Raw genomic sequence first — 23,918 nt, forward strand, 5'->3', positions numbered from 1 at the left:
CAGGTACCAGTATACTGCTTCTCCATTCGTCTGGCATTTGTCCAACTTCCATAATTCTATTAAATAGACCTGCTAGCCACCTTGTTCCTGTCTCTCCCAATGCTCTCCATACTTCCCCAGGAATATCATCTGGTCCTATCGCTTTTCCTTTCTTTATTTTTTGAAGCTCTTGAGCCATTTCCTCGTTGGTTATTTTGGTGACCATTGCTGCTACTGTCTCCGTTGACTCTACAGGCTGTCTGTCAAATTCTTAATTTAATAAGCTGTCAAAGTACTTTCTCCATCTCTTTTTGACATCCCTTTCGTGAACTAGTATTTTATTATTTTCATCTCGGATACATCTAATCTGATTAAAATCTTTTGCTTTCTTTGCTCTCTGTTTGGCTATTTTATATATCTTCGTTTCGCCTTCCCTGGTATCAAGTTGATCGTATAGGTTTGAATACGCTTCTGCTTTGGCTTTTGCTACTGCTACTTTCGCTTCCTTTTTCAACACCATATAGTTTTGAAGATCTGTGTCGGATCTGGTTTCTTGCCACTTTTTATATAATTTTCTCTTTTCCTTTATTTTTCCTTGTACTTTGTTTGACCACCACCAAGTCTCTTTATCCTCAAACTTTTTTCCTGACGTTTTCCCTAGTATTTCAATAACAGTCTCTCTAATACTACTGGCCATTTTTCTCCAAATTGTATTAGGGCTTATTTCATGTTCCAACATATTTTTTCTACTATTCTTCTCCTGAATAGACCTTCTTTCTCATCTTTCAGCAGCCACCTTTCAAGAATGCCACATGCCTATTTCCACTAAAAAATCTCTAATAGTTTTAGAAATATTGGAAAAAATTGATTTTCATTTTGTAACTTTAAAGGGCTATAACTTTTTTATGTGCATATTTGTACTGAGGTAAGTTAAATTCAATCAACATATTTTTGACCCCAGAATCTATGGTATAATTTATGACAATATTTTCGGGACACCCTGTATAGTGTATCACAATTTTATTGTATTATTATTAATTTATTTAATTTTTAGCTATATCCCTAACTTATAACTCATAATATATATTCTTTTAGATAGTCCGCTTAGAAAATCTATGAACAAAGGATTCCTTGAACTAGGAGTTCCAATCCTTAGCGAACAAAATCCCGAAAACCCCATAGGAACAGTGGACGCCCCGATCTGTGTCCACAATGGTATTCGGTCAAACACTGGCAGGGAAATCTTGGGTGCAGTCAAAAACCGAAAAAATCTATTTACCAGTCTACATTCCATGGTGCACAAACTGATAATAGATCCGAAAACGAAAATGACCAAAGGAGTAGAAGTTAAAGTTGGCAATACAACTCTACGTTTACGAGCAAAGAAAGAAGTGATACTTTCAGCAGGTACAGTTGGCTCAGCGCAATTACTGATGTTGTCAGGAGTTGGTCCCAAACAACACTTGACTGACTTAGGAATAGAAACGATTAAAGATTTACCAGTTGGAAAGAATCTACAAGATCACTTGATGTTTGTTGCATATGAGCTTAAGCTAGACTTAAACGCTATCGTACCTTTCGATCCGATTGATGCCATCTACGAATATTTTAAACACAAAACTGGACCTTTGAGCAACATTGGTCTAACTAACTACTTGAACTTTGTTAATACCCGCAACGATTCTATCTGGCCGAGCATCTCTTACCACAACCTCATCTTAAATCCTAATGACGAGTCAACTTTTTATATGCTTTTTAGAGCTCATAATATTCCCGATGAAGTAATCAAAGAAAAAATAAAAATATGTAAAGATAGACCTTGTCTGGCTCACATGCCAGTGTTATTATCTCCAAAGTCTAGAGGTGAGATCCTTTTAAACAGTACCAGCGTGTATGACCATCCTCTTATAAACACTGGCTACTTGACGGATGAAGATGATGAAGATCTGCAAGTATTTCTGGAAGCTATCAGGTGAGTTTCGAAGGCAATAATTTTAATTTACTTTACTAATGTATTTATGTACTGCATAGGTTAGTAGCAATAACAAAAAAGGTAAAACATTACAGAAACAAATGAAAATTAGTAAAACAGAAATGAAGATTTTAAATGTGAGTTCAGATATTTAAGTAAACAACAAATACCGCCAGTGAGAATATTACTAAATAGTTCTTCTTCTTGGTGTGCCGTGCTTGTTTTCAAGCGTTGGCTATCGTCATATTAACAAGCTGATGAAATGTTTCTCGATCAGCAGCTATATCAAACAATGTTACGCAGCCAGGACAGTTATTTTCTTCCAACACGGCGTTTTCCTTCGATTTTGCCCTGAATATCAATCGGAGTGTATGAGTATAATATGACCAAAGTATTGAACCTTTCTCATTTTTACGACGTTGATCAATTCTCGCTCTTTGTGCATGGTCTCTAGCACACGTTCGTTAGATACGTGTACTGTCCACGGGATTCTGACCATGCGACGGTAACACCACAACTCGAGCGTTTCTAATTTCTTAAGATTTTTTACGTTTGTTGTCCAGGTTTCACATCCATAGAACAAATCGGACCAGACGTAGCCCTTCAATACTCTTAGACATGTGGTCAATGACATACTTCTACTGCACAATACAGAACCCCAACTAATATAGCTTTTTCGTGCAAGTTCTATTCTAGTCGAAGTTTGTAGCAGAAATAATTTCTGACTACATATTTTTTATTGTTTACTTCCCTTCATTATAAATTAAATACTTTGTCAAAGCCCCATTACATTTTTTATTTTCTTATTTGAAATTCCAATCTACATTTCACTTAATCCAACCCTGTTCAAAAATTAGTATGAAGAATGAAACAAGATTTTTCTATTCTGGAGAATACGCATTTCTATATACAGCTGTATAGAGAATAGTATAGGCACACGTTTTTAATTTTGTCTGATGTTTTATTTCAATAATCTTTAATTTAATGATACGCAATTTTCTTCCGTTTTATTTGAATAGCCTTATATGGTCACAACGCTGCATTCGGGCGGTGTTTGACTGAGAAGGCCGGTTTGCCGGTAACAAAGAAATCCAAAGGAGTTGAAGACAACCATCCGAAGAGTCCTGTCCAAAATATGGAGTAAGCCGCAGAATATTTCAGTCACAAAAGGCCCTTTTATCCAATAGAACTACCCATAAGGGTGATTTGATAGTTCCTTAGAATGGATAATGTGAATGGTTATATAGTTATGACAGTTCGTTGGTGCCCTTTCGTCCAATTTAGTTGAAAACGTATTATAGTTGGGCGTGGCACGCAAAAACCTGATGGTTCCTTTGTGAAGATGCCGATTCTTGAAGTTCTTGTATGTGTACTACTAATGAGTACCTAATAAGAAATAATAAGTGTTTTCCCATTCCCGTTCCCGTTGTAGATAGTGAAAATAACCGACCAGTCAATTTTATAGACAATTAACCCTTGATGTGTGATTGGAATTTTAAAGTGGTGGAGTTGGAGTTTTAGTTTTGTGTAGTTCTTCTTCTCAAGGTAACATTCTCTTTATTACGAATAAAGAAATGAAAACTTGACAATTTTTTTTAATTATTATTTTAATTAAATTTTCCATTGTGATTTGCAAGTGACAAGTGACAGCCGCCATTTTGATAATGTGTCAAAACTTTGTAAATAAACATCTGATCGTTTTGAAATATTACAATTTCATATTTAACATTTAATGTCTCTCTTAAAGTGATCATAAAGGAAACCATATTTCCCAAAATTGAGGAAAGATTGCATCAAACATCAAATATAATTTCAAATCACCATAGTATTAAAAAGTTAATTATTTATTTTCTGTTTTAAATCTAAAGGTGTAGAAAGACCCTTGTAACTGTTTTAAAGAGGGTACTTAATGAGCCTATAAAGGTAAATAAACTCACTAATTAACAGTTTTAGAGTTTTATTCAAAGTTTAGATAGGAATCTAAATGAAAATATAACTAACCACTACCAAAATTTTAGTTTAATAAAAAGCAAAAAGAACCCCAAGTAAGTTTCCCAGAAGTTCTTGAAAAAGGCGCTCTTTATAAATATTATCAGGAACTTAGTAAGTATCTTTGTCATTATCAGCATTTAGCACTCCCCATTACCAAACCTCTTAAACGAACCTGCGAAATCCATGCTCTCCAACTAAAACACGAGTAGTCGTACGCAACCATAGTTGCTACAAGTGGCGCCCAACGTGGGCATCACTTGTAGCAAATGGAGTACTTCCTCTGAAGGATTTGAGAACTATGGGAACTAGTAAAGGGAAAGAGGATCTATAGTGAGGGAACAATGTACCAGAATGCTATGGTTGCGTACGACTACTCATGTTTTGGTTAGAGAGCATGAATTTCGCAGGCTCGTTTAAGAGGTTTGGGAATGGGGAGTGCTAAATGCTGATAATGACAAAGATACTTACTAAGTACCTGATAATATTTATAAAAAGCGCCTTTTTCAAGAACTTATGGGAAACTTACTTGCGGTTCTTTTTGCTTTTTTTATTAAACTAAAATTTTGGTAGGGGTTAGTTATATTTTCATTGGAATTCCTATCTAAAGTTTGAATAAAACTCTAAAATTGTTAATTAATGAGTTTATTTACCTTTATAGGCTCATTAAGTACCCTTTTTAAAACAGTTATAAGGGTCTTTCCACACCTTTAGATTTAAAACAGAAAATAAATAATTACCTTTTTAATACTATGGTAATTTGAAATGATATTTGATGTTTGATGCGATCTTTCCTCAATTTTGGGAAATATGGTTTATTTTATGATCACTTTAAGCGAGACTGCAATATTTATGATACTCTAAAACTTCCAAACTTGAATTTATATTCTTAAGGAAAAATTGTCAAGTTTTCATTTCTTTTATTCGTAATAAAGAGAATGTTACCTTGAGAAGAAGAACTACACAAAACTAAAACTCCAACTCCACCACTTTAAAATTCAAATCATACATCAAGGGTTAGTTGTCCATAAAATTGACTGGTGGGTTATTTTCACTGCATACAACGGGAACGGGAATGGGAAAACACTTATTATTCCTTATTAGGTACTTATTAGTAGTACACATACAAGGACTTCAGGAACCGGCATCTTCACAAAAGAACCATCAGGTTTTTGCGTGCCACGCCCTACTATATACGTTTTCAACTAAATTGGACGAAAGGGCAGCAACAAACTGTCATAACTATATAACCATTCACATTATCCATTCTAAGGAACTATCAAATCACCCTTATGTGTAGTTCTATTGGATAAAAGGGCGTTTTGTGACTGAAATATTCTGCGGCTTACTACATATTTTTGGACTAGACTCTTCGGATGGTGGTCTTCAACTCCTTTGGATTTCTTTGTTAGCGGCAAACCAGCCTTCTCATAGCCAATCACCGCCCGAATTCAGCGTTGTGGCCATATAAGGCTATTCAAATAAAACGGAAGAAAATTGCGTGTCATTACATTAAAGACTATTGAGACAAAACATCAGAACATCTTCCACTCAATATGCAACCTTCTATTACGTCAAACAAAATTTAAAAATCGTGTCCAATAGGTATACTATTCCCTATACAGCCGTGTATAGAAATATGTATTCTCCAGAATAGAAAAAACTTGTTTTATTCTTCATACCAATTTTTGAACAGGGTTGGATTTAGTGAAATGTAGATTGGAATTTCAAATAAGAAAATAAAAATGTAATGTGGTTTTGACATAAAGTATTTAATATATAGGGTGTCCCAAAAGTAGTGGAACGGTCGAATATTTCGCGAACTAAACATCGGATCAAAAAACTGAAAAATATGTGTTCAATCATTTTCAAAAATCTATCAAATGTCACCAAACACCAACCCTTACTACACCCCCTGGAGGTGGGGTGGGGGGTAACTTTAAAATCTCAAATGGAAACCCCTATTTTTTTTGCAGATTTGGATTCGTTATGTAAAAGTAAGCAACTTTTATTCAAGCCATTTTTTCGAACTGTGGATCGATGGCGCAATAATTGGGAAAAACGATTTATCCTGATACCATAGGTAAATTATAGAAACGGTCTAATATCTCGAGAAATACACTTCCAAATGAGAAACCAAAAAACAGGTTTTTAATATTTTTCGAAAACCTATCGACAAACACCAAAAATGACCCTCCAACCCAACCCCTGGGGATGGGGTGGGGGGTAGATTTAAAATCTTAAATAGCAACCCCCACTTTTTATTGCAGATTCAAATTTGTCATGAAAAATTAAGCAACATTTATTCGAAACATTTTTTAAAATTGCTGATAGATGGTGCTAATAAATCGTATTTTTCCAATTAAAGCGCCATCTATCAACAATTCTAAAAAATGTTTCGAATAAATGTTGCTGAATTTTTCATGACGAATCCGAATCTGTAATAAAAAGTGGAGGTTGCTATTTAAGATTTTAAAGTTACCCCCCACCCCACCTCCAGGAGGTGGGTTGGAGGGCCATGTTTAGTGTTATTCGATAGGTTTTTAAAAAGTATTAAAAACCTTTGTTTTGGTTTCTCATTTGGAAGTGTATTTCTCGAGATATTAGACCGTTTCTATAATTTACCTATGGTATCAGGATAAACCGTTTTTCTCAATTATAGCGCCATCTATCCACAGTTCGAAAAAATGTCTTGAGTAAAAGTTGCTTACTTTTACGTAACGACTCCAAATCTGTAAGAAAAACTAGGGGTTTCTATTTGAGATTTTAAAGTTACCCTCCACCCCACCACCAGGGGGTGTAGTGGGGGTTGGTGTTTGGTGTCATTGGATAGATTTTTGAAAATGATTGAACACGTATTTTTCAGTTTTTTGATCTGATGTTTAGTTCGCGAAATATTCGACCGTTCCACTACTTTTGGGACACCCTGTATAATGAAGGGAAGTAAACAATAAAAAAATATGTAGTCAGAAATTATTTCTGCTACAAGTTTCCCCATCACTTTTAACCCTGCAGTCAATCCCGCTACTCAGATATTTAAAGTGTTCCACCCTATCCAGGATTTTGTTATCTAATTTTAGTAATGAGTCTTCGTTATTAGTTTTTCCGACCACCACTGAATAGTTAAGAAACTATATTGGTTGTTATTTATGTATTGTTATTAATATTTAGAATACTTCAATCCCTAATTTACAAAATCGGGCAACGTAGATTACACAAAGGCTTTTGATTCAGTAAAATGAGATTCCCTCTGGAGTATAATGGAAAATATGAGAGTATCTAACCACCTAGTTAATCTAATAAGAAATCTGTATGATAAAAATTCAGCCAAAATTAAAGTAGCTATAAGGAATATATTCAAATGCGTTCAAAACAAAGAAAGGAACTAGTCAGGGATGCTTACTAGGACCAGGACTAGATGAATGGGATGGAGAAATCACCATAGGAGGCAGAAAGATAAGTATCCTCCGATACGCAGATGACACACATTGACAGAACACACACGTCACACGTGTCGACACAAATCAACAACGAATAATTGAAACAACAGATGAAAATATTAAGAAGGATAACCGGCAAAACGTTATGCGATAGGGGGAGAAGTGAAGAGATTTGGAGCAAGTACAAAATAGTTCCAGTTAACAGATGGGTACAAAAAATAAGAATAGAATGGAATAAACATATTGATAGAATGGCGTAAAAGAGAACATAAAAAATAGAAAACAGAAGAGAATATCTCCAGACAAATTTCAAATAGGTCGAAGAAGCATTGGACGACGTAAAAACCGCTGGTACGACTTTTTAGCAGCTACCGAAGATTTAACATACATTTTGCCTATTAAGAAAAAGAAGCAGAGGAAGATATTTTTGTAAAGAACGGTAAATAAAAGAATAAATACATTTTCTTATAGCCCAATAAATGACCGTTTTGGAGTGTAATTTTGAGGGGCAACTCCGAATTGCATGAAAATTTGGATTTAGGTTCTAGTTACCCTCCAGTTCAAAGTTGAATTTGTGCCGTTGGTTTCTTTTACTTGGGGGGTGACAGTCACCCCTTCTTAGGGGTGAAAAAACATACGTTCAAGATAAGACTGGAAATGGATAAACTGACTGATTATAAGCAACTTTCGTTCTACAAAAGTTTTTTACGTTAGTCAATACTTTTCGAGTTATTCGCGATTGAAAATGTTGATTTTTCGACAAAAAAAAAGTACGTTTTCACACCGTTTTTCGCAAATAACTCAAAAAGTAAATATTTTATCGAAAAAAATAATCTTAGCAAAAGTGTAGCTTATAAAAAAACGAAAAAAATGGTATATCCGTAAAATCTATAAAAGGAGTAGAAGCAAAGTTATAGCTCATGAAAAGTACGTTGTTATTCGTCTAATTCCAAATCTAATAATTCAACACGAAATCAACGAAAAATTAAGCACTTTTCGGGAAAAGCTTATTAATATTTTTAAAGTATATAAAAAAAGGTTTTTATTGGTTTTTTTACAAAAGTTTCTAGCAACAAAAATAAACGAGTTACACTGAAAAATAAGTTGGCCCCTTTTTTTGGTAAAAAAAATCGTAAAAACCTCCCTCTATTTAGCACCCTAAATAAAATTAATCGTTACCGCTTTACCATTTATTTTAACTGTATGTGCATTGTTTATATGATCTGTAAGTTTGATTGGTTTGAAGTGCTTATTTTTGAAAAAATTGATTTTATAGTAAAAAAAATGCTCTAAAAATTTTTGAAAAATTTCCTCTTTTCAAAATAACTTAAAAAGTATTAGTGATAAGAAAAATCTTAAAGAGTAAAAAAATGTAGGTTTTGCTATTATAAATATGCTAGTTTCATTTTGTTTTTCCATAAGACAAAAATTTGTTAAGATATGGCTGTTCAAAATTTGCATAAACTCGTGATTATTGACCTGTTCAAGTTTTTCAACTATAACCCTTTCCAAAAATAAGCACTTTAAACCGGTGATAATAACAGATCATATAAAAATAGATAAGTAAGTAAATTGTTTGTAAAGCCGTAGCGATTAATTTCTTTTGGGGAACACAGGGATATTTTCATGATTTTTTTACCAAAAAAAAAGAGGGCCAACTTTATTTTGAGCGTAACTCGCTTATTTTTAATGCGAGAAACTTTTATGAACCATTAAAATACAGCCTTTTATAAACACTTTAAAAAAGTTTGAATGGGTTTTTCCCGGAAAGTGCTTAATTTTTCGGTAATTTCACCTTGGAATATTCGATTTGGAATTAGACGAATAAGAACGTATTTTTCATGAGCTACAACTTTGTTTTTACTCGATTCATAGGCTTTACTAATACACTATTTTTTTCGGTTTTTTATAAGCTACACTTTTGCTAAGGATATTTTTTTCGATCAAATATATACTTTTTGAGTTATTTGCGAAAAACCGTCTGAAAACGTAGTTTTTTTGTCGAAAAATAAACATTTTCTATCGCAAATTACTAGAAAAGTATTAACTTACGTAAAAAACTCTATAGAACAAAAGTTGCTTAAAATCAGTTAATTTATCCATTCCCGGTCCTATCTTGAACGTATATTTTTTCACCCCCGAGAAGGGGTGATTGTCACCCCCCAAATAAAAGCAACCAACGGCACAATTTCAACTTTGAAGTGAAGGGTATGTAGAACCTAAATACAAATTTTCATGCAATTCGGAGTTGCCCCTGAAAATTACACGGTATCGCCGTATTTTCCGTTCATTTACTGGGCTATTAGTGATTCATAAATATTTCAATATTTCATAGCTATTGAAATGTTTATGATTATTTAGATTTTTAGTAGCCACACATGATGTAGCCTTGCAAACATTGTTCACGACGAAGTTTCCGATAAATCAAATGTTAAAGATGCCCTTTGGCACGAAAAAATTCTAATAACATGGGAAAATCCCAGTAGCTGGCTGTATACCATAATTAAAAAATCATACAGAAGTAAAAACTTCGTTTGTACAATGGTATAAAAAAGTTTATTAAAACGGATTCGCAAAACGTTTTCGATCTAGATCAGATCATCTTCAGTGCGTTCTGCTTAGTAGATGAAACTAGCAACCTTATAAAATAGGTAACATTGAGAAATATGATTTACATGTTAATAATCTGATGATGGTAGCGAGTCTAATTCGATGTTAAAAGATCAATTTGTTAAGAGTGCTCAAAGGGCAACATGATTCACTGCTCGATAAGAAGTTGTGGTTCTTGCCAGTTCAATGGACACATACCAACCTTGGTTCGTTCTTATCGAGCAGTGAATCATGTTGCCCTTTGAGCACTCTTAACAAATTTATCTTTTAACATCGACTTAGAGTCGCTACTATCATCAGATTATTAACATGTAAATCATATTTCTCGATGTTACCCATTTTATAAGGTGGCTAGATTCATCTACTAAGCAGAACGCACTGAAGATGATCTGATCTAGATCGAGAACGTTTTGCGAATCCTTTTGGATGACTTTTTAATAGTTTTTCAATAAACTTTTTATACCATTGTACAAACGAAGTTTTTACTTCTGTATGAAAAAATTCTAGTTCGTAATCACGTAATGTCAGACGGTGGATCGGTCTGCTTCCTTTAACATTCCCATATGTGTACGCATCAAGTGGTGTTAGGTCTGGTCAGTGCGATGGGTACTGAAAATCACTGCCAAGCGAAATAAGGCGATCCCCAAATAGTCTAAGAGCCAGTGAACCCTCCGACTGACGGTAAGGCTAGAAATTTTTCTAGTGATAATTCATAGCATACCAATGCTAAAAACCATGACCTGGCAGGCATCAGCGGTGCACATGTATCTACCAGGTGAATCGAAAAGTGCAAATTTAGGGGGTAAAATAAACTTTCTCCTGTAAGGTTTAAATTTAAGTATGTGTTTGAGTAAGTCAATTAGAAGAAATGTGTACAATGACAGGCGATTCTGAAGAGCATAAGACCTTGCCAGGCGAGGGGAAAGATTAGGGGTTTTTCCTAAAATTATTTTTTTTAAGTTTTTTTAATCAGTCCAAACAGAAAAGGTCTTTAGTGATTTTTCATTTAAGTTAATAGTTTTTGTTATATAAGCGATTGAAAATTTTGAAAATTGCGAAATCGGCCATTTTTAACCCTAAATCGGACATTTATCTAAAAATTTCAAAGTTGCCAAGGTAGGTAGATATTCTTTAAACCAGCGGTTCTCAATCTGTGGTACATGTACCACTGGTGGTACATTTCATTATTTGAGGTGGTACGCAAAACGCAAAACAGCCAAAATTAGCACCACCATTGGCACAATTATAGTTAATTAGATCACCTAGCTAGAGAGGTATTTTAGTTAGGTGGTACCAAAAATAATAAAAAATATTTGCTGGTACCTGACTCAAAAAGATTGAGAACCTCTGCTTTAAACATTATTTGATGAAATCCCAAAGAGTTTTTTGCAATACGATATCGGAAACTCCTTTGTTTTTTAATTGCTAATCAAGCGGGCGCGACACTGTAGTATAAGTGAGGACGTTTAAGTTGGCATAAATTCATTATCTCGAGAGTGGGAAAATTTCAAGAGTAATCCTCAGACAGGTTGATTTTTATTTTTAAATTAGGACTTTTTGGCATATTTATAATACTAGTGACGTCATCCATCTGAGCGTGATGACGTAATCGATGATTTTTTTAAATGAGAGTAGGGATTGTGTGATAGCTCATTTGAACGGGTATTTAATTCTCTATTCACTAATATAAACATTAACATAATTATTTATACAGGGTGTACAAAAATTTTTTTTAACTTTGATTAAATTTGACAAATAGAAGAAAAAATATTTTTTTGTACACCCTGTATAAATAATTATGTTAATGTTTATATTACTGAATAGAGAATTAAATAACCTTTCAAATGAGCTATCACACAATCCCTACTCTTATTTAAAAAATCATCGATTACGTCATCACGCCCAGATGAATGACGTCACTAGTATTATATATATATATATATATATATATATATATATATATATATATATATATATATATATATATATATATATGCCAAAAAGTCCTAATTCAAAAATAAAAATCGACCTGTCTGAGAATTTCTCTTGAAATTTGCCCATTCTCGAGATAATTAATTTAAGCAAACTCAAACGTCCTCACTTATACTACAGTGTGGCGCCCGCTTGATTAGCAATTAAAAAAACAAAGGGGTTTAGATATTTTATTGCAAAAAACTCTTCGGGATTTCATCAATCAATGTTTAAAGAATATCTACGTACCTTGGCAACATTGAAATTTTTAGATAAATGTCCGATTTAGGGTAAAAAATGGCCGATTTCGCCATTTTTAAAATTTTCAATCGCTTATATAACAAAAACTATTAACTTAAGAGAAAAATCGCTAAAGACCTTTTTTGTTTGAAATGATTCAAAAAACATAAAAAAAATTTGTTCGATGCAAAAAGAACAATTTTAGGAAAAACCCCTAATCTTTCCCCTCGCCTGGCAAGGTCTTATGCTCTTCAGAATCGCCTGTCATTGTACACATTTTTTCTAAATGACTTACTCAAACACATACTTAAATTTAAACCTTACAGGAGAAAGTTTATTTTACCCCCTAAATTTGCACTTTTCGATTCACCTGGTAGATACACGTGCACCGCTGAGGCCTGCCAGGTCATGGTTTTTAGCCTTGGTGTGCTATGAATTATCACTACACAAATTTCTAGCCTTACAGGACGACCGTTAGTCGGAGGGTTCACTAGCTCTTAGACTAAAAATGATCCCACGATATTCTAAGAGGCTCCCTGGCCGTGTGACAGGTTACTCCGTTCTGCTCAAACCATTGTTGATTTTAAGCTTGGACCTTTTTAGAGCCTTTTTCTGTATGACCGAAAATAGTACTTCACGATAAAAATTTTTTCTGCAAAACATTAACACGACATTCACATAGGTACGTTATAACGACGTTCGGAAACCATTCAGTTAGTCCATGCGGTGAGACCGCTCCCGTCTGGAAAAATTTCTGATTCGGTCTCTTTGTGGATTCCTATTGAAAAATGTCCCCTCTAAACAAATCTGAAGGGTGCCGGGTGGAATTTTTGAGCAGAAATTGTTTAAACAATTTTTTTAAACAAATACAAAAGATCACGTTTTTTTGCTCCGGAACATATACAGGGTGTAACAAAAATACAGGTCATAAATTAATTCACATATTCTGGGAACAAAAATAGTTCGAATGAACCTAACTTACCTTAGTACAAATATGCACATAAAAAAGTTACAGCCCTTTGAAGTTACAAAATGAAAATCGATTTTTTCGAATATATCGAAAACTATTAGAGATTTTTTATTGAAAATGGACTTGTGGCATTCTTATGGCAGGATCATCTTAAAGAAAAATTATAGTGAAATTTGTGTATCCCATAGAAATTTTATGGGGGTTTGGTTCCCTTAAACCCCCCCAAACTTTTGTGTACGACTCAGTTAAATTATTATTGTGGTACCATTAGTTAAATTCAATATTCTTAAAACTTTTTTGCCTCCTAGTATTTTTTCGATAAGGCAGTTTTTATCGAGTTAAGGCTTATTTTTTAACATGTTTACATAAAAATTTTATGGGGGTTTTGTTATTTTAAACCCCCCAAATGTTTGTGTACGTTCCAATTTAAATATTACTGCGGTGCCATTAGTTAAACACAGTGTTTTAAAACTTTTTTGCCTTTTTATATTTTTTCGAGAAGGCACCTTTTATCGAGATGTGGCTTCTTTTTTAATATGCTTTAAAATATACCTAAAAATGTAAATCATACATAAATTTTCATATTATTACTATCCATGCATAATTCGAAAAAATGTTTCGAATAAAAGTTACTTATTTTTTCGTAAGGAATCCACATCTGCAATAAAAAATGGGGGCTCCTATTTAAGATTTTAAAGTAACCCCCCACCCCACCTCCGTGGGGGGTCGTGTTTGGTGCCAGTCGATAGATTTTTTAAAAATATTAAATGTATTTTACAGTTTTTCGATCTGATGTTCATTTCGCGAAATATCGCGGGATTCGTATTTAAAATATTAAATTTACCCCCCACCCCTCTCCGTCGGAAGTCGTGTTTGGTATCATTCGATAGATTTTTAAAAAATATTGAGCACATATTTTTTATTTTTCGATCTGTCATTCATTTCGCGAAATATTCGTTTTTTTCTTGTGAAACTTTGGGACTCGCCCATTTCCTTACGCCCGGCTCAAATCGTCAGATTTTTGAAATATACACTCTTTTGCATATACTTAACTTACCTTATCTTAATCTGACAATTTCGAGATTTTTAAGAATAATATTTTTTTTCGGGCCCCCCTTAACGAACTCCCCTGTGTTAAGAGCCAATATATGGTAGAGGTACATATGCAGGGTACCAGGTTTCTCCCCATATGATAATCTGACGCGCTCGAGTAACTGCAAAAATCCCCGCTTGGGCTCCCCTACCATAAGTCTCCATAATCGTACTTAACCATATACAAATATGTGGTGGATTTGACAAATATTCAAAATATCTTAAAAAAAACTTACTTTTCGAAAAAGTACTAAGAGCCAAAAAAGTTTTAAAAACATTGTGTTTAACTAATGGTACTACAATAATAATTTAATTGGAACGTACACAAAAGTTTGGGGTGGTTTAAAGGAACAAAACCTCCATAAAATTTTTATGGGAAGTCCAAATTTCAGTATAATTTTTTCTTAAGATGCTAGTGCCACAAGAATACCACATGTTCATTTTCAATAAAAAATATCTAATAGTTTTCGATATATTGGAAAAAATCGATTTTCATTTTGTAACTTCAAAGGGTTGTAACTTTTTTTATATGCACATTTGTACTAAGGTAAGTTAGGTTCAATCAATCTATTTTTTGGTCCCAGAATATGTGATTAAATTTATGACCTGTATTTTTGTTACACCCTGTATTTTTAAGTTTCGTGGGTCATTCTAAACAAGAAAGGTATCTTGTAAATTTTCTCAAAAATTGATAGTTTTCGAGTTATAGATGATTTAAAATCTGAAAAATGCGAAAATACGTATTTTTGAGGCTTAAAAACTCATATTTAAATTAGTATTTCTGGGGTTGCCAGATACTTAAATTGAAGTTTAAACATTCAGCTTCAAGATTCTAAAGAGTGATCGCGTCTAACCTTAATTTAAATCGTTGTTTTTTAATTGTTAAATATGCATATATGTACATCCGATTTTTTTGCCGGTGCGGCGCGCTCTATTTCAAAAATTTCCTATTTTCCACCGAAAAATATCTTTTATAGATTCTTTGGGACATTCTAAATAAAATAAGTTTTTTGACATTTTTCTCAAAAGTTAATAGTTTTAAAGTTATAAGCGATTTAAAATGCGAAAATGCGTATTTTCGCATTTTTCAGATTTTAAATCGCCTATAACTCGAAAACTATCAATTTTGAGAAAATTTACAAGATACCTTTCTTGTTTAGAATGACCCACGAAACTTGAAAAACCAATTTTCCGGAGCAAAAAAACGTGATCTTTTGTATTTGTTTAAAAAAATTGTTTAAACAATTTCTGCCCAAAAATTCTGCCCGGTACCCTTCAGATTTGTTTAAAGGGGACATTTTTGAATAGGAATCCACAAAGAAACCGAATCAGAAAATTTTTCAGACGGGAACGGTCTCACCGCATGGACTATGTATGTATCGGCGCTTGACACATACAAGTTTGAGGCATGCGCATTTCATGAGCTGTTTATTTAAATTCGCTTTAAATTATTGAGGTTAGTTGCGTTATTATAGCCTATGATCTATGATCGATGTTTGATGTTTAGTCATAATTCGGTATGATTTGGTATGGTATATTTGGTAATTTTGGCATTTATGTGGCTTTCTCTAAATTTATTTCATAAAATCCTAATCATTGCCTATTACAGATTCTCAGATGAGTTGTTCTTCAAGACCGAAGCTTTGAAGGTACATAATCCGGAACTAATACGGCCTATAGCACCCGCTTGCGACTCATACAAGTATCAATCCGATGACTACTGGAAATGCGTTTTGAGGCACTATGCCATCACCATCTACCATCCTTCCAGTACGTGTACCATGGGTCCTGACGAAAACACTGCCGTGGTAGACTCGAGGCTGCGAGTTCACGGCATTAAGAACTTAAGAGTGGTAGATGCCAGTATTATGCCTCGTTTAGTTAGCGGGAATACTCATGCGCCCACTATGATGATTGGACTAAAAGGCGCTGATATAATAAAAGAAGACTGGTCGTAGTTGAACTGCCATTTGTTGGACTTTTATGAAATGTATATAATTTATTAATATCGTTAGGTGAATATTCATCATCATCAATAGCTACTCCATCCATCGTCGCATGAAAGCCCTCCTTAGGTTTGTCCATTCATTTCTGTTCGTTGTTTTAGCATGCATTCGTGGCTAGCCATTCGCTTGATGTCATCAGTTCATGTTGTTTGTGGTCTACCTCGACTCATCTTGTTTGCTCTTGGTCGCAATTCAACGATCGCTTCGTACAACGGTTGTCTTTCATTCTTCCTATGTGTCCTGTCCAGTTCCATTTTAACATGGCAATATTCTGGATCACATCTGTTACTTTCGATCGTTTTCTTATATTTCTTCATTGGATTTGTGATCGCTGAGCTTAATGTTAAGTATTCTCCGTTCCATACCTATCTAAGTCACTTTAAGTTTGTGGACTAATGTTGTTTTTAAAAACCCATGTTTCAGTTCCATATGTCGGAACGGAACATATTCTATTTAATCAGCCTTTAGGTTAAGCTTTGTGGTAATTGATTTTTTGTCGTAAGTATATGTACCACTCAAACTTTTCTATACTTATTATTATTATCCAGTTATATCCTCAGTTATACACCTCACAAAATGGGTCATTTTTGATGCCTCGAATTTCCTAAACCTCTTGTCCGATTTAAGTGATTTTTTATAGCCTTATTCTTGTAACAATATCGCTGTAATAATATTGGTTCTAGACAGATAAATTGTCATTGTATACCGGGTGTACCAATCAAACTGTGATTTTTTCTCAAAGTTCGCCACACTCTGTGGAATATTCTAGCATTTATAAATACTGAAATTAAAATCCAACTATAGCCTCAAACCCAAACACCACAGGGTGTTTTGAACTTTGAGAAAAAAACACCGTTTGATTGGTACGCCTGGTATACAATGACAATTTACCTGTCTAGCAACAATATTATTACAGCGATATTGTTATACTATAATATATTAAAAAAATCACCTAAATCGGACAACAGGTTTAGAAAATTCGAGACATTAAAAATGACCCATTTTGTGGGGTGCCCGTTTTTCGTGCCGGTCAGTGTATATAAAAGATTCGTTGTTTATATATTCAGTTTTTGCTAGATTTATTTTTAATCGTATTTATAATAGCATTTTCTTTTGGTATTAGCGAAACATCATCGGAAAATCTTAAATGGTTCAGGTTTTCGCCGTCGATCGTCACTCCTTTATTTGTCCATTCTAAAGTTCGAAACATAGCCTCTAAAGTTAAAGTAAATAGTTAGAGTGAGATCGAATCTCCTTGTTTCACCCCTCGCTACAGTTTTATCTTTTCTATTGAAAATATAGGTGAATATTAGTTAAAATTAAACACTATAATCAGCCAGTACTTAATAACAGTTCACTTTAACGATGTAGGTGAGCTTACAATAAATACATACATTATAAATAATCTATAAAATATATATAATCTACAAAAATATTGAAATCATAATAATCTCATAAATCTCATACTTGTATATTCATTAACTTCCATTAGAACTTTCTATTTGTAAATAGTAATTTATAAACGAATATTTTACATTTTTTTTTAATAAAGAGTTTGTTTTAATTGATATACACTCGGAAAAATGAAGGAATACCCATGAACGATCACATCAATCACATATATTCAGTATATCACATATATTCACAATAATACATATTATTCAGATTATTAATAATCTATCTCTCTCGTTTGTTATTTATGGAAAAAAATCAGCAAATACAAAATATGTGATTGATGTGATCGTTCATGGGTATTCTTTCATATTTCCGACTGTAGTTTTATTTTATTCATAAGCAGGAATCAGCTTAGAGTCATAACAGGCTTCCTTCCTGGGCATGTACAAGTCAGGAGACACTTGCATAGAATAAGATTGTTTCATGGAGACTTGAGCTGCGGATTCTGTAGCAGAGAATTTGAAACAATCAACCATATCTTGCATGATTGCGGGGTATTAGATCGCAGGCGTCAAACACGTTTTGGAAGCTACTAAGGTCTCCAATGTTGTATTATGGCATTCCAACATTGGTCTTTTTATTTATTTATTTATTTATTTTATTTATTTATTTAGTACCCAAATAACAGTACTGGACCAATTACAATCTGGGTTAGTGTATTAAGCGTATTAGTAAATTTACCGTTTACAGATCATAAACATAACAACAAAACAGTATAAAATACATAGACTACATAAACGCCGTTTATATGTAAGTGTGTGAAAAAACTCAAAATGAGAAAAACACACTCACATACGAACAACGACGAACAAAAACTTATAAAGTAATTAAAGAAAAACAGAAAATACATAGTATGTAAAACAATTAAATACAAAAATACAGAATAAATATATAATATAACAGCAAGATGTTAAAAAGTGACTGGTTGCAACCTAATATCGTTAGCAGTATTCTTAATGATGCGTAAATTAGAATTGAAGATGTCAAAGAGATCAGAGTTCGCATTGTAGTGAGCTTGCATTTGTACTAGAGGTGACTGCACCAAAATATTTGATCTGGCTCTGTTTACATAAAACGTTTGTGAAGTACGAGAAGCAACACGTGGTACGTGGAGATTAAGAAGTTGCAATAACTCAGGAGTATTTACTTGATTGTTAATAATTTTAAATAAAAGCATAAAGATTGAGTTATTCTACGACGCTGGAGACTTTGCATCTTAAATTTATCGAGAAGTAGCCCTTCAGAAAATCCCCTAGCAGGATAAATGCCAGTGGATTTAAAGTGCATACTTTTTAAAAACCGCCTCTGTACTGATTCCAAAACAGTTGTGTGATTTTGATAAATTGGAGACCAAACTATCGATGCATAATCGAGTTTGGGGAGAACAAGAGATGAATATAAAAATTTGCAAGTGTCAATATCGGTAAGTTCTTTCGCATTTCGTAAAATGAAACCTAGAGTACTAAACGCACCCGCAACGATATTAGTGATGTGTGGAACAAATGATAGTCTGCAGTCAAATATGACCCCCAGGTCCTTAACAGAGCAGGGGCGACAAATGGAAGTATTATGTATATGATAATCATAGTGTGTTGGAGAAGGGCTTCTAGAAAAAGACATAACATTACATTTAGACGCATTTAGCTGCAAACAATTAGTGTCACACCATATACTGATTTTATTTAAATTTTCTTGAAGTCTAATGCAATCGGAGGGTGACTTAATTTCAAAAAATAATTTTAAATCGTCCGCATAAATTAGTGAATGAACATCTAGGTCATTAACAATATCATTAACGAATATCACAAACAATAGCGGCCCTACAATTGAACCTTGAGGTACTCCGGATAACTGAGGAAAAGGGGTTGATTTAAAACCTCTAATTTGTGTATATTGCCATCGATCTGTAAAATAAGAGTTAAATAATTGTAACAGCGTAGGTGTGATTGAAATAGAACTGAGCTTATTCAGTAGAATTTTATGACTTAAGCGGTCAAAAGCTTTGGAAAAGTCAGTGTATATGACGTCGACTTGAGCATTTCTGTCTAATGCTTCACACAGGAATTGAGTGATATTAACAAGATTTGTTAAAGTAGATTTACCACTGATAAATCCGTGCTGTTGGGAACTATGAATGGTGAAATGTGGGTGTAAAGGTGTTTATTTATACATATCTCGACAATTTTACTAAAGTTGGATATGATGGCAATAGGCCTATAGTTTTGGATAGAAGTTCGATTTTCTTTCTTAAACACAGGGACAATTTTAGAAATTTTCCATTGTGTGGGAAAGACCGAACTGGATAATATGCAGTTAAATAAAGTACACAGAGGAGTTGAAAATACGTGGGCACAATCTTTTATGAGAAATGCAGGAATATTATCTGGTCCCATCGTCATGTTCGGCTTAATCTTCCTTATGGCCTGTTCAATTTCAGATTTTGTAAAAGCGGGAATGTGCAATTGTTCGGCAATATATGTATTTAATTTGGGAGTGATATGGTCGGGAGGAGAAATATCGGTGTATGACTTTGAGAAGAAATCGGCAAATGATGAGGCAATATCCTGTGAAGTCTCTAGCTTTATATTATTATACGACATAGATTCAGGAATAGAACAATTTGTTTTCTTGGAGTTTATGAACGACCAAAAGCTACGAGGATCTTGTTTAAGATTGAGTTCTAGTTGAGACACATAACGCTTGTATATTATTTGATTAAAGTATTTGAATTCTGAACGAATTCTCTTGAATTCAGTGTAATTTTGAATATTACGAGATTTTTTGTACGCGTTCCAAGCTCTATTTTTAGTATTCAGAAGATTAATCAGATCACCATTGAACCAAATCGGATAACGTTTAGTTTGCTTCTTTTTAAGAGGAATATGTTTAGAGAAGATGCTGTGAATATACTGATAAAAGGCATTTAGGTTGCTGTTGATATCAAGATCAGTGGAAAGAAAAGACCAGTCAGATAAATAGAGTTCATTATAAAGTTCTATAAAGTTGGCTCTCTTAGGGCCGGTACTTTATGTCCCGGTTAAACCTCGGTTAGCTAACCGGGGTTTAATCGGGACAGAAAAGTACCCCATAGGGCCTCTTGCGTTGTAATAAAAGCAATTATAATTATTATTATAATTATTTATGAATATAATAATAAGTATAATTGCGTTTATGTCTATGTTTTGCATATATTTATGTCCCGATTAAACCTCGGTTAACTAACCGGCTGTTAACGGAGACATAAAGTACCGGCCCTTAAAGTTAAAATTCTGCTTACTGTCGATTTTGATTTCATTAAATTCTTTTTTAATACTAAAATCAATGATGAGCGCTGGATGATGGTTATCCATGGGAACAACATAGTCAATTGCCTGATATACGTTACAAAATATATTAGAAAATACCAAATCTAGGATTCGTTCATTATGATTAACTACATGATTATATTGCGATAGATTAAAGAAATTTGCAACATTCTGCACGGCCACTGATTTACCGGTAGTAATGCCTTGAGTATATTCCGGTATATTAAAATCACCCAAGACTAATACTGTTTCGTTAAAAAGACATTCAACTGTTTCTAAACACTCTAGGAATAATTCTAGTTCAGCTAGAGGTGTTTGCGGAGGTATATATACTAACACGAGATAAAAAACTATTTTCTTTGATACAACTTTGCTTATGACTACATCAATTAATTTGACTTCAGCAATAGCAGCACATATAGAGTAGACATCAATAGGAATAACATTTAATGCTTTATTAACTGCTAATAGTACACCTCCACCTCTAGTTGTCCCAGTGGCTAAAAAATCCCGATCTGAACGAATCACAGTAAACAGTTCAGGATCAAAAAGTTCCGAATCATACACACTAGAATTTAACCAAGTTTCAGTGAACGCAAAAATTTTATGGGTACCAGGAACGGAGCCGTGGTTAGTGTAAACCAATTGAGTCCGACCTAGCAAACTGCGACAGTTTTGGTAATATACTTCAATATTTAGTTTTGGGCTTCCATTATTCTTCACCTGGGGCTTAATAAATTGTTTCTGTGGTTGCTATTTAATGTCAAGTATATTAGCCTTAAATGAGTCCAGCGTATGCTTGAATACATGACATGAGGATTTATCCCATGTTGCATGGTCAGTATTAATCGTCTGAACTCCATCACGTTTGTTATAATTAACACAGTTTATACATTTTAAAGCAGTAGACTTACATTCAGAGACTTGATGACTTAAAGAACATTTTGGACAGACTACTTGACTTGCTTGACAATTATTTGCGAAGTGATGAAAACCGCAGCATTTGAAACATCGCCTAACCTCCACAGCATCATATACTCTACAATAATCATAACCCACAACAACATGCTCATAATTTAAAAGACGATGATAGGTAGCCAGATCTACTTGAAGTATAGCTTGAAATACATTTTTATTTTTCTTTAAGGGACTGACCGATATTACATCACAAACGCAGTCACTTGATAGCACGCTATGATTTTGCTGTTTAAGCATACTTAACAGGATAACTTTATCTAGATTTTCAGAAATACCGACAATACGTACACGAGGATTAAGAGGAGAAATTACTTTAATATTATATTTATTGTTCATTGTAGAGTTCATTAAATCTTGAAATTTCGAATCGTTACCACAACGGATCGCTATACCGCCTTTGTTGATTTATTTTACTTGTGTAACCTGGATATTTTCTTTAAGAGGATCAATTTTACGGATTAACTCGGATTTGGTAGAAGAAGAAAATTGTTTTGGATCTTTGGGTGTAATTAGCACAGTAGGAGCTTTCTGGACTACTTTCGCAAATGACAATTCAGGCGAGCTGCACGAAGGTCTTGGGACATCAGGAATTTGATCTTTTAACATTTTTAGCATCTCGTCTTTGAATGATTTAAACATCACATCGATCTTCTTTGCCATTAGATCTGGAAAACTGTTTAATTGCGTCATAACAGCAGCGACAGACTTCTCAACTACTTCACAATTACCATTGCAGAAATCACACAAGAAAAAGACATTGTCTTTCTTGGAGAGAAATCGGAATTCAGAGTCCGATAAATTAGCACAAGGTCCATGAAACCAGCGACCACAGGGTCCTTCACAGCCAATTAAATAAGCGTCTTTTTTATACGTTTTACACTTGGCACAATCCGACATTCTGATCAGATTTGCTTATATGCAGGACATAAATTAGGAATAAACTGTTTTAAGATCCTGGCCTAACATCAAATTTGTTATTATTTTTTGCTGGACACTACTCGATAAGATAAAACAACTTGATCAAAGCCAATGAAGATATGAAAAAACAGTGATATGAAAAAACAGTTTATCTAGCAGTGTCCTGCAAAGCTCCATTTGAGCTGATACAGTATCCTGGAATAGGTATCGTGGTGGAACGGAAGATGTACAATAAGCTGATTGACTGAAGTACGACCGATTTATAACAGATGGTTTCCAGGGAAAAAATAGTTCTTCTGAATATAATATGATGTAGAAGATATAATATTAAAAATCTTACCGGGGGTTATTCTATGTCTTTTACGCACCTGAAACAAAAGATATATATTAGATTATTGTAAAACTAAGTGCTTACTTATAAAATAATGGGATATATTAATGCAATTTTATGATATCATAGTCATAGTAATCTTTATTTCGATACAATACATAAAGACGTAGATACACATATGCGCAGAGCAAAATATATGTCAAAACAAAGAAAAATTACAGAAATCCTGTTACATACTTGAATTCATAAAATCAATTATCTTGTATGATTCGATCTGCAAGAGCTTGTGATGAAGCTTATGAAGAGTTTATAAGATTATGCACATCTTTTTTATACTGAGTTAATTTTGGCATTACTCTCATGCTACGAGGCAACCTATTAGAGAATAGCATGCAAAAATATTCCGCATCTTTTTCTGTCACAGTTAATCTATAAACCCGTGTTGAGCTGGCCCCCCCACTTGCAAAAATTAAAAAACGAATAGCCCTGATTTATGAGCTATTTATGAGCTCTCATATTCCGCAAACTAAAAATTTTGAGCTCGTTCCACTGAGCAGGAATTTAATACTTTAGTGGGGGGCTGAGTCAGCCCCCCCACTACTTAAAAATAGGAATATTGAATCGGTTTTTGCGGCAGAATTACGAGCTATTTATGAGCTCTT

The 23,918-nt window shown here is 33.7% G+C and overlaps 1 protein-coding gene across 1 annotated transcript in view; it reads left to right on the plus strand.

Annotated features, from left to right (window-relative positions):
- The window catches only part of LOC114332574 (glucose dehydrogenase [FAD, quinone]-like), an 83,984-nt gene extending 66,244 nt beyond the window's left edge, over positions 1–17,740 (plus strand). The window contains exons 3-4 of the mRNA XM_028282396.2: positions 1,075–1,951; positions 15,873–17,740. Of these exons, the coding sequence (XP_028138197.1) occupies positions 1,075–1,951; positions 15,873–16,221 (1,226 nt within the window). The 3' untranslated portion in view covers positions 16,222–17,740. The remainder of the gene's footprint in view (positions 1–1,074; positions 1,952–15,872) is intronic.
- Positions 17,741–23,918: the final 6,178 nt, after the last annotated feature.

This window comes from Diabrotica virgifera, chromosome 3, assembly GCF_917563875.1.
Source record: "Diabrotica virgifera virgifera chromosome 3, PGI_DIABVI_V3a".
NCBI classification, from domain to species: Eukaryota; Metazoa; Arthropoda; class Insecta; order Coleoptera; family Chrysomelidae; genus Diabrotica; species Diabrotica virgifera.